Genomic DNA, 21,609 nt, shown 5'->3' on the forward strand with positions numbered 1-21,609 from the left:
ATTCCCCCAACTTGTGTGAAATGTGACAAAGAGCCTGAGAAGGGTCTGGGGAAGACAGTCATTCCTCCTGCCTTTGTGAACTGTGGCCAAGAGCCTAAAAGAGACGAGTGGAAGAATGTGCCAGTCACTAGGCAGTGTTTCTGAATCTGCGTGAAGTGACTGCAGCTGCATTTCCTGCGACGGAAATGTTTGCATTGGAAATGCGCAAACACATAATGTTCGTACATTTCCCATGCGAACATGCAGGGGTTTCCCTTTCAACCCCCGCTTACTATACTGTGCAGTATAGTGAGTGGGATGTTGCGGGGGACACCCCAGCAACCCCTGCTTTTTTCTTCTTTTTTTTTCCCTGTTCTGTTGGGAGCGCTCGGGGGTGTCCCCCGCAACCCATGCTCATTTCATACCGACCCCACCAAAACACCCAAACACATGCCAGGAAAAGTTCTAACTTTTGGTAGTTAGTACCTTCGTGGTGTGTTTTTTAGGTCTTTTGGTGGGGTCGGTAATTTATTTCGGACATTTCGTGTTATTCCGGTGTTTCTCGTTTTATGTCAATGTGACAGGGCCAGCCTTTGCATATGACCCTTCAAGTTTACAGAATTACAGATTGTTGAGAACAAGTTTTTAAAAAAATGATTAGGTCTGTCCAGTTCAGCGGCCAACTTTGCAGTACATGGAGTGTGTTTTTGGAAGATGACTGGTGTCTGGCCATACTTTTCCATTGGTTACGCATCTGGGCTAACCCTAGGGCGTCTATCATACGCTTCATAATCAGGGAAATTGTAAAGAAAGAAGGCTTCATGAGGATTCCATGGCTGGGCTATAGCAAATCTAATTTGATTCAAATGAATACCCCAGCACTTATTGCACCATGCACTTTGTTGTCGAATACCCAGTATAATTGTTATATAATGTAAAGTTCAGAATCTACATCATGGAACAGCGGGAGAAAAAGGAACTGATAATGAACGTTAACAGAGAACATGCTATTCTTAGCCTCGTTCACTCTTTACAGCTGTACTTAACTGAGTCACAAATCATCAGCCCAATGGCCGATTACCAGAGCATGTTTTGACTGTTTGGGACTGAATGCGAATACGGCGAAGTGGCATACTCCTGCTGGGGTCACTAGTTGTCCGTTGTGTAATTCAGACCTGGAAGACCCTTTGCATTTTATTATTTTTGTCCTGCATATTCGCCTATCAGGGATAGGACGATTTTACCGATTTTAAGACAGTTTAATTGCGTGCAATGCCGACCGGCCCTTTATTTTCTGCTGACAGTTGATTCATGTTCTGTGACCTGGGTATTATTGACATTTCTCAAGCGGGACTGTAGAGTGAGAAACGTGTCTGTAAATTGTTGGAGGTAAACTCTTAACTTCGGATACTGTTTTTAACTGTATTGATGAAAGTTTTGTGTATTGCTGCTATGTATGTTAATGGACTTTTATTTTATCTGCATAAACAATTTTGATGACGATGTAAACTGGTTTGGCACATTTATGTAGAAGTATTGACACAGGAATGGCATTTTGTATATTCATAAGGTACACATGACCGTGTTGATTAGGATTTTATATTATTGTGGCATGAATTTTCTTTTTAATTATCTGATGTTATCCATTATTAAGAATGCTGTTGTCGTGAATTTTGTGTTTTAAAAAATGTTTTCAGCGTGTATTTTCATATGAAAATTGCTTTATATTGAGCAGCGTCAATACTTTTTTTCATTTTCACTGTGTTCTATATTTCTTAATAATTTAGGGCACAACACAGTATTCCTCTCTTTCTTTTGGAGCCAGTTAGTATCATGGACGCACATGCTGCTGCTCACTGACAGTGGCATCATTGCACGCTGCGCGTGACAGTGAGCACCAGCATATGTCAGCATTGGATGCCATTTTTGGTTTTAGTTCATTTTTCTGGTGCTTGTGTCACTAAATTGCCGAAACCATTGTTACAGAGAGAGAAGCAGGGTTTGAACTGAGAATACCTAGTTGGCATAGAAACTGGCAATTTCACAACATGAAAATGCGAACTCAGTAAAGTTTATTTTACCAAATTCCCCTGCTGTACTACCCATTGAGGATTTCCCTAACAATATTTGCTCCAAATCAACAGCTCTGTAAGAATCAAGTCGGGTGCCCGCTTTCAAGAATCAAGTCGGGTGCCCGCATGCAGTAATGTGTAAGTTTGTAAGATTGCGCTATTTCGGGGTTAGTTGGGCCACTTTTGGGCTATTTTTGACAGCTGTTCTTTTTTTTTTAGGTCATCCAAGGCTGCATTTCTACCCTCACTCACCCACCCCCCTTATCCCCACTCTCTCTACCCCCACCTACCCCAATCCCACTCTACCACCACCCAATACATGGGCCGGTTGGGTTTTGTTTGGGCTACTTTCGATGCGTCCTCCTGAGGCTGCTTTGTTCTTCATTCTTTCTGTCCCTAACCAACTACCAGCACCCACCCACCCGCCCTACCCTTTACTCTCTCTACCCACACACACACACCTACTCATATCATATCACTCTCTCTACTCCAACCCACCTCCCTGCACTCTCTCTAACCCTACCCAACAGCCCCTGCACACTCTCTATCCCACCCACCCTAACCCCACAATGTCTACTCCCACCCACCGTACTAACACTCTCTAGCACCCATCCTACCACCACTCTCTACCCCAGCCACTCCCCCTACCCACACTCTCTCTAGCCCACCCCACCCCCCACTCTATACCCTCACAATGCCCCGACTCTCTACATACCCACCCTCTCTACCACCACCCACCCTCCCTACCCTCTCTCCCTACCCCCACACACCCTTCCCTCACTCACTATACCCCACCCAACCCACACAATTTCTACTCCCACCCATCCACACTCTATATGCCATATTCTCTAACACCAGTCACCCTACCCCCTCTCTCTAACCTAGTCACGCACCCTAGCCCCACACTCTATACCCACAGCTACCCACCCTACCCCCACACTCTCTACCTCCACCCACCCTACTCCCATTCTCTTTGCATAAATGCAAAATGCAAAGAACATAAGTAATCGCCCAACTATTAGCTTTGCCAATGCGTGTTTAAAGTAATTTTACCAGGAGAGTGCACGTAGGTGCAAGCTGGCTTGCATCGCCATCACACATGTGTGTGGCATAGAAAATCTTGCAGGTGTTTTCTTACTCATCTTGTGTGTATTGTGTTGTGTTGGCGGACCTACAGACAACCAGTCAAGAGAAAATGCACCACTCTAGTCAAAAAAGCAAGCTACGCCTTTTTCAGGGATAACCAAGTTTTCATTCTCATACAGGAAAATACATGCCAGCAGGCAGGGGAGTTGCTAGGTCTGGAAAAGACCCGGGGCTAAGCTGATGTTGGAACTGTTGGGACTGGGGGCTAGCTAGTCTTTTGGCTGTAGCTCCTGAGATTCTATCCGGGGCTACAACCAAAAGATCAGGGGCTATAGCCCCCTTAGCCCCCCCCTAGCAACGCCCCTGCCAGCAGGGCCATTCAAATCCTACTGCCACAGAGCGCACTGAAAGCAAACAAGACATTTTAAAGGACAGCAGCATCACTCGTGGCACAAACAATATACAGTATTATCTCATCATTCTAATTGGTAGGTGCCTATATACATATGGTATTTCTCGCAGCACGCACCAGGTGATTGGCCACCGCTCATTGTGTCGATCTTCTTCCATCGTTAGCCTACATTTTCTACTCTCACCCTGTGCACCTGTAGTACAAATCACAGGGCCATTCAATTTGGTTCCCTCCTTGGTAGTTGCGCAACACCCCCCCCCCGCCCCCACTGCCCTCAGTAACCACACTAATCAGTCAATTGTTGAGGTATTTAGGGGTTCCAATAATGGGCATCTGGCAGTTCAAATAGAATGGTGGTGGGTCTGGGGGCAAGTGGACTCTAAATCTGGGATGGGGGTTTTGGCAGCTCCAGACCTCTGACCTGCCTCCCATGGGAGCATCCTTCAGGGACAGGCACAACCCTACACATGCTCTGCAGTTCACATTCCTTTTATGATATGTGGCCTGCAGTGTGAAACAATGAAGGGCTATGTCTTAATTGAAAGAATTACCTTCTTGTCTGCTGCCTAAAATGAAAATGAGAATTGAAGCGTGCACTACTGCTGGACCTTATAACTATTATTCTCTGGTACAAGGTTCTGGCAGGGAGGCCTAGCTTCCAAAATGGGGCGGTTCAGTGCAAATTTCGCCTCTACACATACATAATGGCTACAGCCTCTACACTTACTACAAGTTCCAATATACAATCGCCCCTGGTGTATTCCTCCCCCTCCCCCTGCTACTTCGTGTCATCATCTACAAATGCTCCTAGCCTATGTCTCTCAATCTAAACCTCTTGGGGGGACAGGGGAGCTGGGGGTGCATCCCAACATTTCTTCACATTTTTCCCAACTCCGGCGCACGCCAAATATGTGTTTGTATCAAGAACAAACTATAGACAGGGCCAGTTTGGAACATGAACAAAGATTGTCAAGCAGCGTATAATTTATCTTTATTTCCAGGTCATTACATTAAGTGGTGCATGGAAACATGTGTGACCATCAATATTAATGTTATCATGCTTTGACCTTGCAACACATTTAAACTTGGAGTGTGGTTTCTTTGTTTTGTTGTTCATGCAGAAAGTGCCGCAGATATTCGTCAGAAAGAAAAATGCAAATATACAACTTTAAGTGCATGTGGTACAGAACAGAGGTGCACACCTAAAAAGGTGGAACACATGTTGCACATGTTGCACTGCGAACCGCATGTGTGTTGACAGGAATTCATTTTGTTTTTGCACTAGTGGGAAATGCCCCTTGATGGCATCAGGTGGCAAATGAACACTCCTTGAACAGGAGTTGAGCCTTCAGTCGCCAGAACCAGAACATTGCCACAAGGCAAGGTCTTAAAGTGCATCTTGAATAGGTTGTCTACGCTCTTAAAGTGCCTCTTCTTTTTACTTAAGGTATTTAGTAATATTGCAGCTTTTATAAAGACGTTCTACTTACAGAAGTGTGTTCCCCCTTCCAAAAGTTACTAATTGATTTGGGGACTGGACTGACACTTGATAGGTTTTGATGTTTAGATGTTTCTTTTGTATCGAATTTCATTTAAAGTAGGAGTGCAAGGTACAATTATGTGTTTGTAATGTTGTTCCACTTCTTACAGGCAGTGCTCCAGATAAGATTTTGATGTGGGAGTATTTTTTAAAGTTGGCAGTAAAATGATTTTTTTAGGGAGTACACATGTAAGCCCAATTCACAATGGGAGTATTTTGTAAGTGAGAAAAACATTCAACTGGAAAACAAATGTTTTTGTAATAATAATCTCTTTGCACCTGGTTATTCATACACATTAAAAGATTCATGTTTTTATGTTGCAATTAGGCAGTAATAATGGTAGTTTCTTCATGTGGTACTACGTGCACTACTGATCAAACATCCATGGAGCTGTGTGGTTGAAAGCAGGGCCACAAGCTCACGCAACGTGTCTGTTTCCTATTTTTTGTTCGGAGTATTTGTACTCCCTGTTTTAATTTTTTTTAGAGTATTTGCCTATTTTTAGGGAGTAAAAGTGGCCGATAGATCCCTTATCTGTAGGGCTGCTTACAGGGAAGATCATGCCTCTCCTGACTCTTGCTACTTGTGGTAGCCAGGCTTCTCCTTCATGCACTGAAAAGGAGAGGCAATATTATAAAATATTAAGGTAAGATGTGGGCTTACACTCCACTGCGCTGACCACTTTTAAATTTATTTGTTCAGAATTGTCATGTTACTACATTTGTCTAGTGGTACATCTAGGCTGCACAGGACCAAGAAATTGGCTACAAGCCCAAAGAAGCATAAACAACAGTATCTAGCCTATGTGCCATTAACCTATTAATCTATTTAAAGTGACCAATTTATACACTCAAAAAGGAGTAGAATTCAGACAACAATGCTTCTATGTCATATATATAAATATTCTAAGAATATTTATATATATGACATAGAAGTATTTATTTATATATATGACATAGAAATATTGTTGTCCGAATTCTACTCCTTTTTGAGTGTATCTATTGTTCACTTTAGATTAATAGATACATGGCGCATAAGCTAGATATTTGCCTTTCCCAATGCATGATATATGCCGGCACCTTCATCCTGTACCCTTGCTCCCTTGTTTTACTTTCACAGCAGATGTTATTCCCTGGAATGTCAAGCTCTTATTGAAAGCTTTTTGTTTCATGCAACATGTATTGCTTTTCTGGCATGTTTCCCTTTTGCGACACTTAGGAGGTCTGACTCTCATTTAGGGTAAATAACATTCCGCTCAAGTGGTTTCCATGAATCGGCACCAATGTATTTCAATGTCCTATGTTTTTTCCTCACGTAAGCCAACCAGTAAACTGTGAGGGGAATCCATTGACCAAAATTTGAAGGACCTTGTCTTAATCAGCTTAGAATATCCTTGGCTATTTTAGCGTGGCCTAAGAAACGCTGCCCTAGTATTCTGGCATTGTAGGCATTTATATTTTCAAATTGAAAACTAATTAGGATTTTTGGAGATGTTCCTACTTTTGAATGAGTGGAAAGAAGATTAATTTACTGCTTGTAATTGTCCTGAAAATGTATCTTTCAAATGGATTTTATCCTCCCATGTATTCCTCATCTTATGATATCTCCATATCCAGCTTTAGTTGCTTCAGAGATTTTTGCCAGCAGGGGGCGCTGTGCGTTGATGCCTGTCTCCTCAATGTCCCTCGAAGGCCTCCATCTCGATGTCGATGTTGAGCTCATCAATGGTATATCACGCGCCCAGCGACCGTTGGCTTCAGTTCCATTTTTCCGCAAGAGCTATTGCTTCGGAAATCAGTGTGCTTCGGTCCCAAGACTAGAAACCTTCGAGTTCAGTGATAAAGAATGGCATCGTCATAAACTCTGAAATCGGGGTTCAAAATGTGTCAAAACTGCAGGGCAAAAATGTCCCTCACAGACCCCCATCAGGTGTGTCTGTGGTGCCTAGGATACACTCATTTTACATCGGAGTGTGAGTCCTGCCTATCAATGACAGCGAAAGCCCCGAAAGAGCGTAGAGGTAAGTTAGCTGCAGGTAGGTCTCATAAATCCCCTTTGATGACTGTCGAAAACGGGACCCTCTGACTAGTCCAGAGATTTCTCTCCTCGTCGAAAGAAAGCTAAAAGTCCCTGGTCATTCAGTGGGTGACACCACTCGTCATCATCCTCACGGCGTTCTAAGAAAAGGAGCCACAGATCGCCATCTTCGTTGCCGAGTTCCTCCCCGGAACAGGTCACTTGCCTGACCAAATCTGCCCCACCGGCTGAATGGGAGGGATTCAGACTTAAAATGCTCAAAGTATTCGAGAATTCGGCCTTGACCCGCTCGAAGAACGATAAGAGTCATGCCCATGTCGACATACACGACAAAAAGAAGGCAAAGGACAAAACCTCTGTGCCCTTGGGAGGAAACTCCACGGAAGCCCTCGGAGGGTCCCTCGAGTGGAGAAAAGGCTTCTTCGAAAATAAAGTCATTGACGCCATCAGCCCCGAAAGACTCAACGTCAGTGCCTACAAAGTCCTCGATGCCACAGCCGTCGAAGCCCTCAACGTCTATGTCGACGGCGTCAAAGACTTTTGTGTCATTGCGACCAACATTGCAAAACCCTTGAGGGATGTTGAGAAAACATACACCCCATTACCAAGGAAATACTTTCCTCAGTTATGAGGATGTTCAGCCATCTTCGGATGAATCACGTCCGTTTGGGTTTTAGTATGGGGCACCAGGGGTCCCAGAATCCTTAATTTGGGTTGGACACTTCACCAGAAATTGAGTTTGGAAGACCAGATCCCTCAGACCATGCTGATGGATCCTACAGACAACTGATGTCCATGTTCGTAGAATATCTAGGTTGGAGTAGGCCTGCACCTCTGTTTGAACAAGACAACCTCACGGATACTCTAGATAAGGGACCCCAGGAGGACCCTATTCTTCCTTTTCATGTAGCCCTACAAAGGCGAGTGAATGCCAACTGGGAAATGCCAGAATTAATTCCGACAGTGAACAAAATATTGACAAGTACAGAGCGTCACGCAGTGGCCCCTGTTATCTCACAAAGCATCCAACTCCCGATGTTTTGGTAGTTCAGGCTGCCACTTATACATCCAAACAAAATGCATACCCAACTATTCCCCCCGTACAGAGATAACCAGCGTTATGACGCAAAAAAGATTTTCCCTGTGGGGAGTATGGCAGTTAAATCGGCAAATGCCATGCGTTAAAATCACTTTTACCGTTTGTTATTGCATAACGATGGCGGCTGAACATATCCCTGAAGGGGAAGAAAGAGATGGATTTCTAAACATTGTCAAGGATGTGAAAGATACAATGTGCAAATCCCTCCAGACAGGTCTCGACTCTGCTGACAATATCCGCTGGGCTATGGCGGCTAGTACTGTAATGTGAAGATTTGCCTAGTTGAGAAATTCTGGTTTTGCTCCAGATGTGCAGTCCAGACTTCTTAACATGCCCTTTGACGGGACACATTTATCCGGCAGCAAGGCTGACGAGAGCCTTGAGAAGCTGCAGACCTCCAAAGCAGCAGCCAAATCCCTTGGTGCTGCAATCAGACAACCGCAACCTCGCCTCACTGGATCAGATTGGAGGGGCAGGTCCTTTTGCAATTACTCCTCAGTTGGAAGAGGGAGAGGACTGGAATCAAAGAGGTCAGAGAAGATTCCCCCGTGGTGGACGGGCAAGTGGTACTAAGACCACCCACGCAACAGCTAATTTACTATCAGCCGCTGCATCAGCCCCCTCAACACCTCTCTGAAGCCTTAGTCCACAAGACCCCAGCGGGAGGCAGACACTCACAGCATCTGCCAGAATGGCAGGGTGTTACTTCAGATGCATGGGCATTGGAAACAGTTGCCCAGGGTCACTGCCTTCCCTTTCTAAAGAAGCCTCAGAGTCATCCATCAGGGAACAGCTCTTTCAAAGTTCAAGATCTGCTCCTTATAAAGGAAATCTTTACCCTGCTAGAGAAAGGTGCTATAGAACTAGTACCTGTGGCGGAGAGTAACAAGGATTGGTACCCCCTTACTTCCTAATCCCCAAGAACGATGGAGGATTGAGACCCATTTTGGACTGAAGAGACTTGAACAAGTTCCTCAGGAAGGACAAGTTCAAGATGGTTACCCTTTCTCAGATCCTTCAGGCCCTCTGACTGGATGGTATCATTGGACCTTCAGGAGGCATACTTTCATGTGTCAATCGATCACAAGCACAGAAAGTACCTGAGGTTCGCTGTTGGCAGTTCTCATTATCAGTTTCGAGTTCTGCCTTTTAGGCTGAACTCCGCCCTGAGGGTTTTAACCAAATTGATGGCGGTGGTGACAGCGAGTCTCAGGAGATGGTGGATTCACCTCTACCCCTACCTGGATGATTGGCTGACCAGGGCCTGTTCTCCCAAACAGGCCCTCGAACCTTTCAGCTCCAGCTGTCACTCCCTCCACAGACTGGGCTTCCCCCTCAATTTCAAGTAGTCCCACATGATACCATCTCAAAGGCTCCAATTCATCAGGGCAGTCCTAGACGCATTCTTGGGAAAAGCCTCGCCACATGAGGTGAGGGTTCAAGACATTCTGCAGATGGTCACCAAATTCCAGATTGTCCAGCGTCTTCCGACCTTCTATTTTTTTTCAGGTTGCTCGGCCTCATGGCATCCTGCATTTTCTCCTGGTGCCAGAGGCTTGCCTGAGAATGAGATCACTCCAATGTGTTCTCAGGACTCAATGGTCACAATTCTCAGGCAGGATGTCAGAATTTCTTCAAGTTTCAAGCAGAGTAGCACAGTACCTTCTGTGGTGGACCTGCCAGGAAAACATTCTGAAGGGAGAACCTTTTTGGCAACCATGGCTGGAGATAATTGTAGTGATGGGCACCTCATTCACGGGATGGGGAGCCCACGACAATCTGACAATCAGCGCACCTTGGTCCCCATCGGAGTTCAAACTACACATCAACATTTTGGAGCTGAGGACAATCAGACTAGCGCTGATGGCCTTCCTGCCCTCTGTACAGGGAAAGAATATCCTGATAATGACAGACAACACAGTTGCCATGTACTACCTCAACAAGAGAGGACATGTAGGGTCACTACCACTGTGCAGAGAGGCAATACAGCTCTGGTTGTGGGCAATTCAAGAAGGAATCTCCCTGTCGGCCGTTCACCTAGCCGGAGAGTAGAAGACAGCAGAGGATGCTTGAGCAGGCAGAGCACAGTCTCCCACGAGTGGGAACTAGCGCAGGAAGTCCTTTAAGAGATCTCTGCCCTTTGGGGAATCCCTCAAGTGGGTCTGTTCACGACTAGTGCCAACCAGAGGTGCGAGTTGTACTGCCCCAGGGCATTTTCCCCAAGAGGAGCTCTAGGGAGTGCATTCATAGTGGACTGGGAGTTTCTGCTCCTTTATGCATTTCCTTAAATCCTCATCATTCCTCAAGTAATCGGGAGGTTGAGAAAGTTCGGAAAGTCCATGATTGTAATTGCTCCAGATTGGGCCAGGAGGACACGGTACCCGGACCTTCTGGACATGTCCATCTACCCTCCAATACGTCTGCCACAAAGAGAGGATCCTCTCTCGCGAGCGGAATGTTGGGTTCTCCATCCAGAGGTCAAGACACATAACCTTCACGCATGATTTCTGAGAGGTTGAGATGTAAGGATTGGGACCTCTCGGACGACGTAATGGAGATTTTGCTTTCGGCCATAAGGCCAGCAACGAAATCCTTATACCGGTGCAGTTGGAACAAATTCTGCAGCTGGTCCAGGGATAAGAACGTGGACCCTTTTACATGCAGTACACCTATGGTGTTATCGTTCTTGTTACACCTGGCTGGGGCTCCAGGTTGGCACAATTAAAGGGATCTGGCAGCGCTATCTATTTTTAAGCGCTCCTCTGAAGAGGTATATTACTTCACAATTCCACTGGTCAGTTTTTAAAGGATTCCTCCGGTTCCTTTTCAAGTCCCATTTCACTCTTATTCACTCTTGTCCTTTAAGATTGTTAACTTAAAAGATCACCCTTTTAGTGGCTCTTATATCAGCCCACAGGGTGAGTGAACTTCAAGCCTTGTCCTGCAATCCTCCTTACACTGTTTTTTTTTAAGGACTTAAGGTTAAACCTACCTTTTTACCAAAAATTGTACCTTGAGTTTCATTTAACTCAAAAAATCATTGTACCTTCTTTTTATCCTCCACCTCATCCTGGAAAGGAAGAGGAGAGATTACACAGGCTTGACCCAAGATGTGCACTTAGCTTCTACATTTCCAGGATGTCTAAATTAAGATAAGAGGTTACACAGGTCATAAATTGGGTATGGTGGTCACAAAACAGACCTTATCTAGGTGGATCATCTTGGGAATCTCTGAATGCTACCGATTAGCTGGAAAAGATCCTCCTGACGGTCTCAGAGCACATTCGACCAGTGGCATGGCTACTTCCTCTACCTTACAGAGGGGAGTCCCAATTCAGGATATTTGTGCGGCAGCCACATGGTCCTCCATCCACACATTCACCAAGCACTCTTCCTCAGGCCGGGAAGGTGTTTTTGGGAAGGCAGTGTTACACTCTGTACACCCAGACCAATAAGGAACTCCGAAATTATTATTAAAGACTGGAAAATTCGGGCTCCCTCCTCCGGAAATACAAGCACTGCTTTGGGAGTCTATCATAAGATGAGGAATACATGGGAGGATACAATCCATTCGAAGAACAAGTCAATTACCCGTGGTAATGTTCTTTTGGCTGGATGTTTCTCCCACGTATTCCTCATCGCCCCTCCCAGCCTACCCTGCAGTAGAATGTCCTTGTTATTGCAATTAACGCTCTTTCAGGGTGAGTAACTGTCGGGCATAGGATAATCCAATACACGCAAAAAACACAACTGAAGCCAAGGTCGCTGGGCACGCTATATACCATTGATGATGTCGACATCGAAATGGAGGCCTTCGAGGGACATTGAGTCAACAGGCATCGACACGCAGCACCCCCTGCTGGAACATTTTTCCAAAGCAGCTAATGCAGGATTGGGAGATATCATAAGATGAGGAATACGTGGGAGGAAGTTTCAGTTGAAGGAACGTTACCACAGGTAAGTAACTTGTTCTTCTTGTTACGAAGCACATTTAAAAGCATTGAAAGCATCAATTTTGTTGTAAAGCATGTTAGGCATTCTGTATGTGTTGCCTTTTACATATCAACTTTAATGATAGAAGCTCAAATAAATCAGTCTGTTATCGAACACTTGTTCAATTGAATGGTTATTACAGAAACCCATTTCTGTCCTTAAGACTTCATCCTGAATTGGACCTCTGCTTCTCCCTGGGGTGAATTCTGCTCTTCACCGGTTTACTGTCTCCAGTGTCAATATCATGGAGGCACCAATACATTTTGCCTGGAGTCATTGAGAACAGACTTGTGTACCTGCCCAGCACCGGCTGGCAGTCCCGCAGTTGCTGTTCACTCATGTCTGGCGAGATTTGCACTCCCTCGAGAGACCAATCTGTGGACTCTGCGTGTAGCAAGTCTAGGAGGGGCTTGGTCTCCTCCTCAGTCTCGTTGTCCGCCACAAGTGCCATCACCAAGTGAGCCCATCTATGAGGTTTTAGCCGTGTTGACATGAAACATCCTGTGTGTTTGCCTGGGGGTCTTTATGTCAATGAGGTAGCCTGACAAACCCAGTGCCCTTCATGATAATTGGACTGGGACCTATGTGGTACTTTAGAAGATCAGTGAGGTACTGATCTTCTAAAGTACCACATAGGACCCAGTCCAATTATCATGAAGGGCACTGGGTTTGTCAGGCTCCATAATACAGACCATCTGTCCTGGAGTATACTCTTGTCACTGTGGTCTTCTGGTAATGCCAGTGCTTCATGAGCTCATGGCTGGCCTTCAGACTTTGTGTGCTCTCTTCTCTGTACTTGGCCATTTTGGATCTCAGGCCAAGCACATAACCCACTAAGTCATGGGAAGGAGTTTGGGATTGCCCTCCCATGCTTCTCGCATAGTGGACCCCTAACAGGATCGCCAAACAGGAGCTTAAAGGGACTGAACCCTAGATAGCTCTGTGGCAATTGAAGGTATGACAGGAGAATATCCCATTTGCTCCTCAGGTGCTCTTTCAATCCACCTATCATGCCCTTCAGGGTCTTGTTGAACCACTCAAATAGACCATTTGTTGTTGGGTGAAAGGTGGTGGAGAGCTTGTAAGTAACTCAGTTCATCCCACATATCCTTTATGTACGCAGATATGAAGTTTGATCCCCTTCCAGAAATATCTACGTGGAATCCCACACACAGGAATATCTCTATCAGAGCCTTTACCACCACTGGGGCTTTGATGGTTCTCAAGGGTACAGCCTCTGTGTACCAGGTGGCGTGGTGTACCACAACCAGAATGTACTGGTTCCCTGAGGATCCAAAGGACCCACAATGTCCATGCCAATTCTCTCAAAAGGCTGCCCAATCACTGGTAGTGGAATTATGGGGGTCTTGGTTGCCCCGCCAGACCTACCGGATGCTTGGTAAGCCTGACAGGACCTTACCAATTCCATTATTTGTACAGCTCTCTGGGGCCAGTAAAATTGGGTGGACAACCTGTCGACTGTCTAGGTGACTCCTAAGTGACCTGCCAAAGGAATGTCAAGAGTCAAGTCCAGTAGGAACCTCTTCTGACATTGGGGCACCACCAACCTTCCGGTTGGCCCCTGCCACAGGATTCTTGAGCTCAGAATACAGATGCTGAGTACAGAGCAGATTCTGCAGAAGGGAAAGCTACAAACCTGTACAAAATAGTTTTTCTAGAGTATGAGTTTTCATAAATGCGCATACCAAAATTCTGTCACATCACTAAATCCATACTATTTCTTTCATGAGACAAAAAGCAGTAATAGTTGTTATTTACGCCTTGCCTTTTTCAGCCCTCCACTGCCTCAGAGACCTTAACAAAATAGTTGTCACAATTGCTGTTGAAAGATCTAACACTATAGCAAAGTGTTCCTTGACCATTTCCCTTTTTATAAAGAATGCATAAGGATTTTTTATTTTTTATTCTTGGCTAAATTTGGTTATTTATTGTGTTATGGTTTATACTAAAACCTTTCACAATATACATCAACAGAATGTATCCAAAAACACTATGATTAAGCAGACGATAACCACGATGGAGAGCTATTGTTACAGGTATGTAGATGTTTCTTCTCTTTTGCTTTTCCTGCATTGTTTCTGAAGATTTGCTATTTCTTTAGTGTCTCAGAGGCCTTACCAAATGGTTTTCCTATTGCTGTTGAAAGAAATAAAAGATAGACAAGGGTTCCATCGCCATTCATCTTTTTACAGAGAATATTATAAACATGCGCATCAGTAGAAGATGCCCAAACTGGGCTATTGTTAGAGGGAAGTGGGGTTTTCTTCTATTTTTATTTTCCTACATTGTTCCTGAATATGTGTTCATTGTAAATGGTACAAAACGGAAAGAGAAGAATTAAATGCATTTTCTGGCTGTATGCTAGTGAGAATATTGGTTGTGTCTCATGAGCTGATGTTCAGAACTATTGTTACCAAAAATACCTATTTGCTTCTCTTGATGACTTGTGGGGAGGGTGTGTTAGGGTGTCTTTCTCACACAGGATCTAAGTTAAAATATATGCTTCTTTAATTGTATGTACTATAGGGTGGACCCTGTGCCTCATGATGCCCCAAAGCCTCCAGGATACACTCGCTTTGTCTGTGTTTCTGATACCCATTCCAGAACGGAATCAATACAGATGCCATATGGAGATATTCTGATCCATGCTGGTGATTTCACTGAGCTTGGACTTCCAAGTGAGGTTAGGAAATTCAATGAATGGCTAGGTGAGTATATTACATGAGTGTGTACTTTTTTCAAGAGTAATGATTTCTGTCATTGGAATCAGTAGACAAGCAGAATCAAATCATGACATTTAATGTAACATAAGAGTGTCTCCATAACTTCAGTATTCTCAGAGTGATTTGTAGTCATATATCTGTGGTTGGACTGAGGCTCTCTCTAACTGTTTAGTGCCTCAGAGGTCTCTCACATATCTATTTAGGCTTTGAACTCTTTCAAGTGTAACCTCGGTTAGCTGTGTTTGGGCAGCCAAATCACACCTCTTAAAAGGTAATCTGGAATATCAGAAAACAGTATAAAGCTGTGTTATTTTGAATAATCGGGATGTCCACAGCAAGTAGTCAACATAATTATTTTTCTTCAATAGGGCAAGTACAGGGCAAATATTTAAAGAAACAGGTAAGTATTCAGTATAGAACAGGTAACGGATTGCAGGGGAAGTCTTCAGTCCAATATGTATTGAAACGTAAGCGTTCAAGGAATAAAATAGCAGTTGTCATGGCTTGCTATAACTTCCAGAAAATTATGGAATCTTTAGCATTGTTTTAGAAATTCTCTGTATTCTTTAGTGTTGATGTGGTGTTAGGCAAGATTGTATGCAGTACCCTGTGGGAGACTGCACCTGCCTTGACCTCTTGGCAGTAGTTAACCCAACATTTTGTATAAGCATGTACTACACAAGTTGATAGTGACTGAGCAGCCAGGCTTATCTCAAGAGGGGTCATTGCCAGCTGTAGGGTTGCAACACAGAGTTTCACAGTGACTAGTATCCAGATAAACTCTTACACTCAAGGTTTCTTGATTAAACAATTATTTATTTATTTAACAGTCCGTTTGAATAAGCCTTCTTTAGAAGGGGGCAATATATGTAACACACAATATCCTTAAAAAAATACACACTCTTAGGGCCTCATTACACGGACGGCGGTAAGGGTTAACGGTCACCGTTAATGGTACCGGTGACAGTTAACACTTACCGCCTTACTACGAGGTCCCTTTGCGGGTTGGAGACTTTAACGCCTGCTTTTTGCAGGCGTTAAAAACCAACCCGCAAAGGGACCAGGGTGCTAATTACGGTACCGCAATTTGCGGCACCGTAATTAGCGCCTTCCCCATTCCCATAGAGCCCTATGGGGCAAAAATGGGAATGGGGAAGGGTAATGAGGGAAAGGGGAATTACCGACCCGCCAACCTTGGAATAGGGCGGTAATTCCCCTTTCCACCAAGGCGGTGCCGGTTTTTTACCGGCATGGACCAAGGTGCTAATAGCACCTTGGTCCTCCGCCTACCGTGTAATGAGGCCCTTAGTTTTACAAATTCTGTAGATACCTTGGGTTGGCACACAGACACTTCCTACACCCTTTACACCCTTAGGTGACTTAAATAACTAGGACACTGTGGACATTGATATATCTCTGGCACATTTAGAGCAACACTGAGTTTGGTGTCAAAAGGAAAATAGTGAGGGAATACAACAATGGTTAACAAATATTCTTAATCAGTTGAGTACTTTTGAACCCCCCCCCCCCCCAATGCAAAGTAAAATAACCCTTTCCCAGATACACAAGTTATAGAATGTGTGACATTTGTTGAGGCATAGTTCAAGCACAAAGCCAGAGGATAGAAGAGTCTTTCAGGGAGCCAGGCCAGCCATTGTCAATTGAGCAAAGTCTAGGGGAGCTGAAGCACTTCTTGAAGGTAAGTAAAAAGTCTTGCACAATGTTTTAGAAGTCTTTGTAGGAAATGAAATCACTGTTGGGCCACAAGCTCGGAGGCTTGTGAGGGGCAAAGCTGCAAGCAACTCGGCAAAAGCAACCAAGACAAGTCTCAAATGAGAGTTAGCAAGACTACACAACAAGAGTTTACAGTACGTTAGGTCTGAAGAAATTGGTTCCAGCTGGCTTTTGTTCCAGTTGTAGGTCTGCAGATCCTGTTGTTCCAGGGCCTCAGTCGTGGGGACAAGAGGGAGGATGTCAGGGGACTCCTGCACTACGAAGTGAAGGTCGGTTGCTTCAATGGGCAAACTTCAGATCAGGGTCACTTCACGGTTTCAGCTTCTCACAAATAGCCCTACTGCGGCTTTCGGATACCTTATGGACTTTCCTCGCATCTGGGGTCCCGCACTCTGTTTCAGTGGCTCAGGCTTGGTCAGCCCTGCTTCATGGAAGTCCAGAGGATCTTCCTGTAGCTCCGGTCTGACTTAAAGACGCCACACTCGATTCTAGTGTTCCTCTCCTTGGCAATCGGTTCCTGCAGCAGCAATGGACGTACAGGAAGCTCTGAGAGGATTTCCAGATGAGTTTGTCTTGGGGTCGATTGGTCCCACCAACCCAAGGGGAGTAGTCATCCTTTGCAGGGCTTCTCTAGTCAAGGCGAATTCGGAGCTTCAGAACTGCAGCAGTGCTCCACCGGGCAAACCAATGGTCCAGGAGTGGCAGTAGGCGTCTCTTCCAAGTTCTTCTTCGGATTCCTTCGTCCAGTGGTCGACTCTACCTTCCAAGCAAAAGGCCTCGCCTTTTATGCAGGTTTCTCCCATTAATGCGCAGCCGAGCTGTCAATCACACAGCAGGGTGGCTGTCCTTCGAGGACAGCCAACCAGCCAGCCTAATTACCTTTGGGTGCATTCCTGTAACCAAAGGGATTAAGCACAGGGAGTTTCTGACACCTCCCTCCCTTCCTGCCCTGCCAGACACGCTGGAGCCAGAGGCAGGCTTCACCATCGAATCCCGCAAAAGACAAAATGAACAAAGGGACCTGGTTTGGCAAGCAGAGACAATCTCAAGAAGGACCTTTCCAACAAGAAATGGCGAAAAAAGAAGACCCACACCTTTCAAAAGTAGCATCAGTCTTTCTTAAGGGATCCTTCGGTACAACAATTTTACAGGTAGGTCTTTTCAGTGAATTGCCCCATGTTGTATTCAACGAACTCGTGGTCAGACTTTCTCTGCCGTTTCAGACCCCTTCCCGTAATGCAAGTTCAAACCTATTTGTGGCTGTGTTCTACAATTTAGAATGTGGGGTGATTCTGCTGAAAAGGCCCATTGCTACACTGTGGAACCATGCAGCAGGACATTCCCAAGATTTGTCCACTAGGTGCAGGCATCTAGACAGTTCATGTCACAGTGGTAACAAACATTTAAGGATGAAGCCTTTGCAGTGTTCTTATTAGCCACAGTGGCCCATGATTGATCAATAAAGCCTCTGTTTGCAGGACAGCAGCAGAATACAGTGATCCAGCAGGAGTGGTAAGATGCACCGACCCGTGAATAGATCTTGAAAGGTTTTTTCGCAGCCACATATCATAGACATTGTGTGATGTATTGTTGTTCTCAGTCATCCAATGTCATGACCTTCCAGCATCTCAACACATGCATGAATGACAGAACTGTGTTTCTCAGGGCTGTGCCTGGGACCCAAGCCCAAATCGCTTTCAGAGTTCACACAATTAGGCAGTCCTATTGGTACTGGATTGTACACAGGAGAAGCCTACTAAAAACCATGAACAACATATACCACTGACTAGTGTAGCCAATACAAACAGCTCTGCGAATCAACTTGGTCAGGAATAGGATGACTCTGGTGTACTGAGTTGCTTGAGTCTCTCAGGCTTGCATTTGGAATTTGCATCCCTGGTGTAGCTTTTTATGGGGAGTCCTCAGGGAACGGCTAAGGTCAACCAGCCAGCTTAAGTGCAGAAATTCAGGGGCTTCTTGAGAAATTTACAGTTCAAGACTTTCAGCCTCACAACCAGATATGCCTATCAAAACATAGCGAAGAATATCAGACTTGAGCCAGATCTACTTAAGTTCCGGAAACTTTTCAAAACTCTCTTCTCCGTCTCCTTCCTTCTCCCCCTCCTGTGCTAATGTCCCCCTGTCGTTGTGACTGGTGCCTGGTCTCTTTGAAAACTTTATTTATTGAGTTTTTCAACATGCTAAACAGAAAACAGGAGCCATTCCCCCCTCCCTACCGCACTAACCCACCCCCCTCACCTCCAGACAACGAGCTTCCATCTCCCAAATCGCCAGCCTGCTAAGTAGACACTCCATGTTCATTGTAGGTCCAACAGTCTAAGGCGCTGTGGGCACCACATCACCCTAAAGTCATCTTTAAGAAACTCCAACATTTCACCTCAGTCCGCCGCAAAGCTCTGCACTTTATTGTTCATGGCATAAGTCGCCCACTCCAGAGCTACTATTTCCCACATTTTCCGGAGCCAGTCCTGCCACATAGGGACCTCTGTGCATTTCCATCTCTGTGCTATTACCATCATAGCTGCCAACATCAGTATCGCTTTTGCTTTCTCCCTCCCTCTGGGTTCACCCGCCCCAGCTGTGTTCCCGAATGCCTAAGAGGATGTGCACCGGCGTTCTTTCATCACCCGGGCCGAAGGCCTGATCCTGTGCTATCCGTACCTCCCCCCAAAATGGTTTAATCTTTGGGCATGTCCACCATATATGTTGCGCTGTACCTACTAGTCCACAACCCCTCCAACACTTCCCCGAAGTTGCTGGGTACATCCTATGGAGCCGGGCAGGGGTATAGTGCCACCCATACAATATCTTGTACCAAGCTTCTTGCAGTTGGGATGCCTTGGCCAATTTTGGTATTCTCCTCTATAGCCTCTCCCAATCTGCCCTATCAATCTCCCGCCCCAATACCCGTTGCCATTCCCGCATATAGGCCCATTGGGTGTCTGCATTAGCACTATTCAGAATCTTATATATATTGGAAATTAGGCCTTTCGATCCGTCATTAGTGAGGAGGAATCTCTCAGATTGCGTTGGGTCTCGGGTGGCCGCCTTTTTAACACCTGGGTGCAGTACCCAATGCCGTATCTGCGCAGACCGCAGTCTCTCACTCTCATGAATTGCGAATTCCCTCTTGCAGTCGTGAAACGACAACAATTCCCCTCCCCGGAACATATCCGCCAGTTTCCTGCAACCCCCTTCCTGCCATTTCGCAAATGCCCCTTTCTCCAAACCCGGGGTAAAATCCCCATTACCAAAAATGGGGGTGAAGGGGGACGGAAATGTGGTTATTCCCCCAGGGCCCGCTAGCTTGGCCCAGGTATTAGCCATAAGTTTAGTAATAGCGCTCACATAAAGATGCCTGGGCCTACTCGACTTGGGCAGCCATAATATTTCAGCTAGGTTGCGGTGCGCCACCGCCCTATCCATCCTCACCCACAGTTTATCTTGCATTCTCTTCTCGCCCTTCAGCCATTCTCTGATGATGCGCAGCTGTGCAGCCTCATAGTATCGCCGAAAATTTGGCAGTGCCAGCCCTCCCTCTCCCTTAGGAGCCATCAGGAGCCTAACACCCACCCTAGCCCTTTTCCCTTCCCAGATAAACCTCTTGGTCAGTGTTCCCAACTCTTTAAAGAAGCTTGACGGAATCGGCTGCGGGATCGCCTGGAATAGGTAAAGCAGTCGTGGTAATATGACCATCTTGACCGCGGCTATCCGCCCGACCCAAGACACCCTAAGCCCTCTCCACCTTTGGAAGTCCTTTTTAATCGCCTTGAGAAGCGGGGGGAAGTTGGCCGCATACCACCCTGTCAACATTGCCGTAATTCTCACCCCCAATTATCTAATCCCTCCCGGGCTCCACAAGAAACGAGTGCCCTCCTTTAGCCTGTCCCGTTCCTCTGCCCTTAAGGTCAAATTCAGCACTTCCGACTTATTAGTATTCATCTTTAGGCCCGATACTTCCCCAAATGACTCCAACAGAGTCACACTTGCTTGTATTGAATCCCTTGGTGCATTCGGTCAACATCAGCAGCATGTCGTCTGCGAAAGCAGCAACCTTCTGCTGCTCCCCTCCAAAGGGGATGCCCTGTATCTCCCCAGCCTCCCTTATTGCTTGGAGCAGCGGGTCTAGGTAAATCGCGTAGAGTATCAGGGAGAGTGGAAAGCCTTGCTTAGTTCCTTGCCGCAGAATTACTCTCCTCGAGGCCCTTCCATTCACCATTATTCTGATGGTGGGGTCCTGGTAGTTAGCTCGAAACATCCTCATAAAGTCCCTCCCCAAAGCCCATCTTTTCCATTACCCAAAACAAAAAAGACCACTCCACGCGGTCAAAAACCTTTTCCACGTCCAGCGCCACCAAGACCACGTGAGTGTTCGTTTTCTGCACTTTTTCAACTATATGGGCCACTCGCCTGATATTGTCCGCAGTTTGTCTACCTCTAATGAACCCGGCCTGATCGGGGTGGATAAGACCCGGGAGGATGGTCTCGAGTCTGTTCGCCAGGATATTTGTGAATATCTTCATGTCGATATTCATCAAGGCTATGGGGCGGTAAGAAGATCTCTCCTTGGGGTTTTTATTGGGTTTGAGGATGAGGGTGACCTTTGCCTCCTCCATGGATGGGGCGACTCTGCCTGTTTGCCTGATTGAGTTAAATAGTGCTGTCATTTGCGGGGGCCAGCTGCGTGATAAACAATTTATAAAAAGCTGCAGTGTAGCCGTCTGGGCCGGGAGCTTTGTGAGCCGGGAGGGCCCTAATCACCCCTCGCACCTCCTCCTCTGAGATTTCTTGGTTGAGGGCTTCCCTCGCGTCTCTACTAATTTCCCCCAGGTGCACCTTTTGAAGGAATTTCTCCTGCGTGTCGCTCCGGGGGTGCTGAGTGGCGTATAGG

The 21,609-nt window shown here is 45.8% G+C and overlaps 1 protein-coding gene across 3 annotated transcripts in view; it reads left to right on the forward strand.

Annotated features, from left to right (window-relative positions):
* MPPED1 (metallophosphoesterase domain containing 1) overlaps positions 1 to 21,609 on the forward strand; it is an 885,706-nt gene that overhangs the window by 427,525 nt on the left and 436,572 nt on the right. For all 3 annotated transcript variants that reach the window (XM_069628132.1, XM_069628130.1, XM_069628131.1), the window contains exon 3: positions 14,767 to 14,948. In XM_069628132.1, the coding sequence (XP_069484233.1) occupies positions 14,767 to 14,948 (182 nt within the window). The remainder of the gene's footprint in view (positions 1 to 14,766; positions 14,949 to 21,609) is intronic.

This window comes from Ambystoma mexicanum, chromosome 12 (genome assembly GCF_040938575.1).
Source record: "Ambystoma mexicanum isolate Mex_15411 chromosome 12, UKY_AmexF1_1, whole genome shotgun sequence".
Lineage (NCBI taxonomy): Eukaryota > Metazoa > Chordata > Amphibia > Caudata > Ambystomatidae > Ambystoma > Ambystoma mexicanum.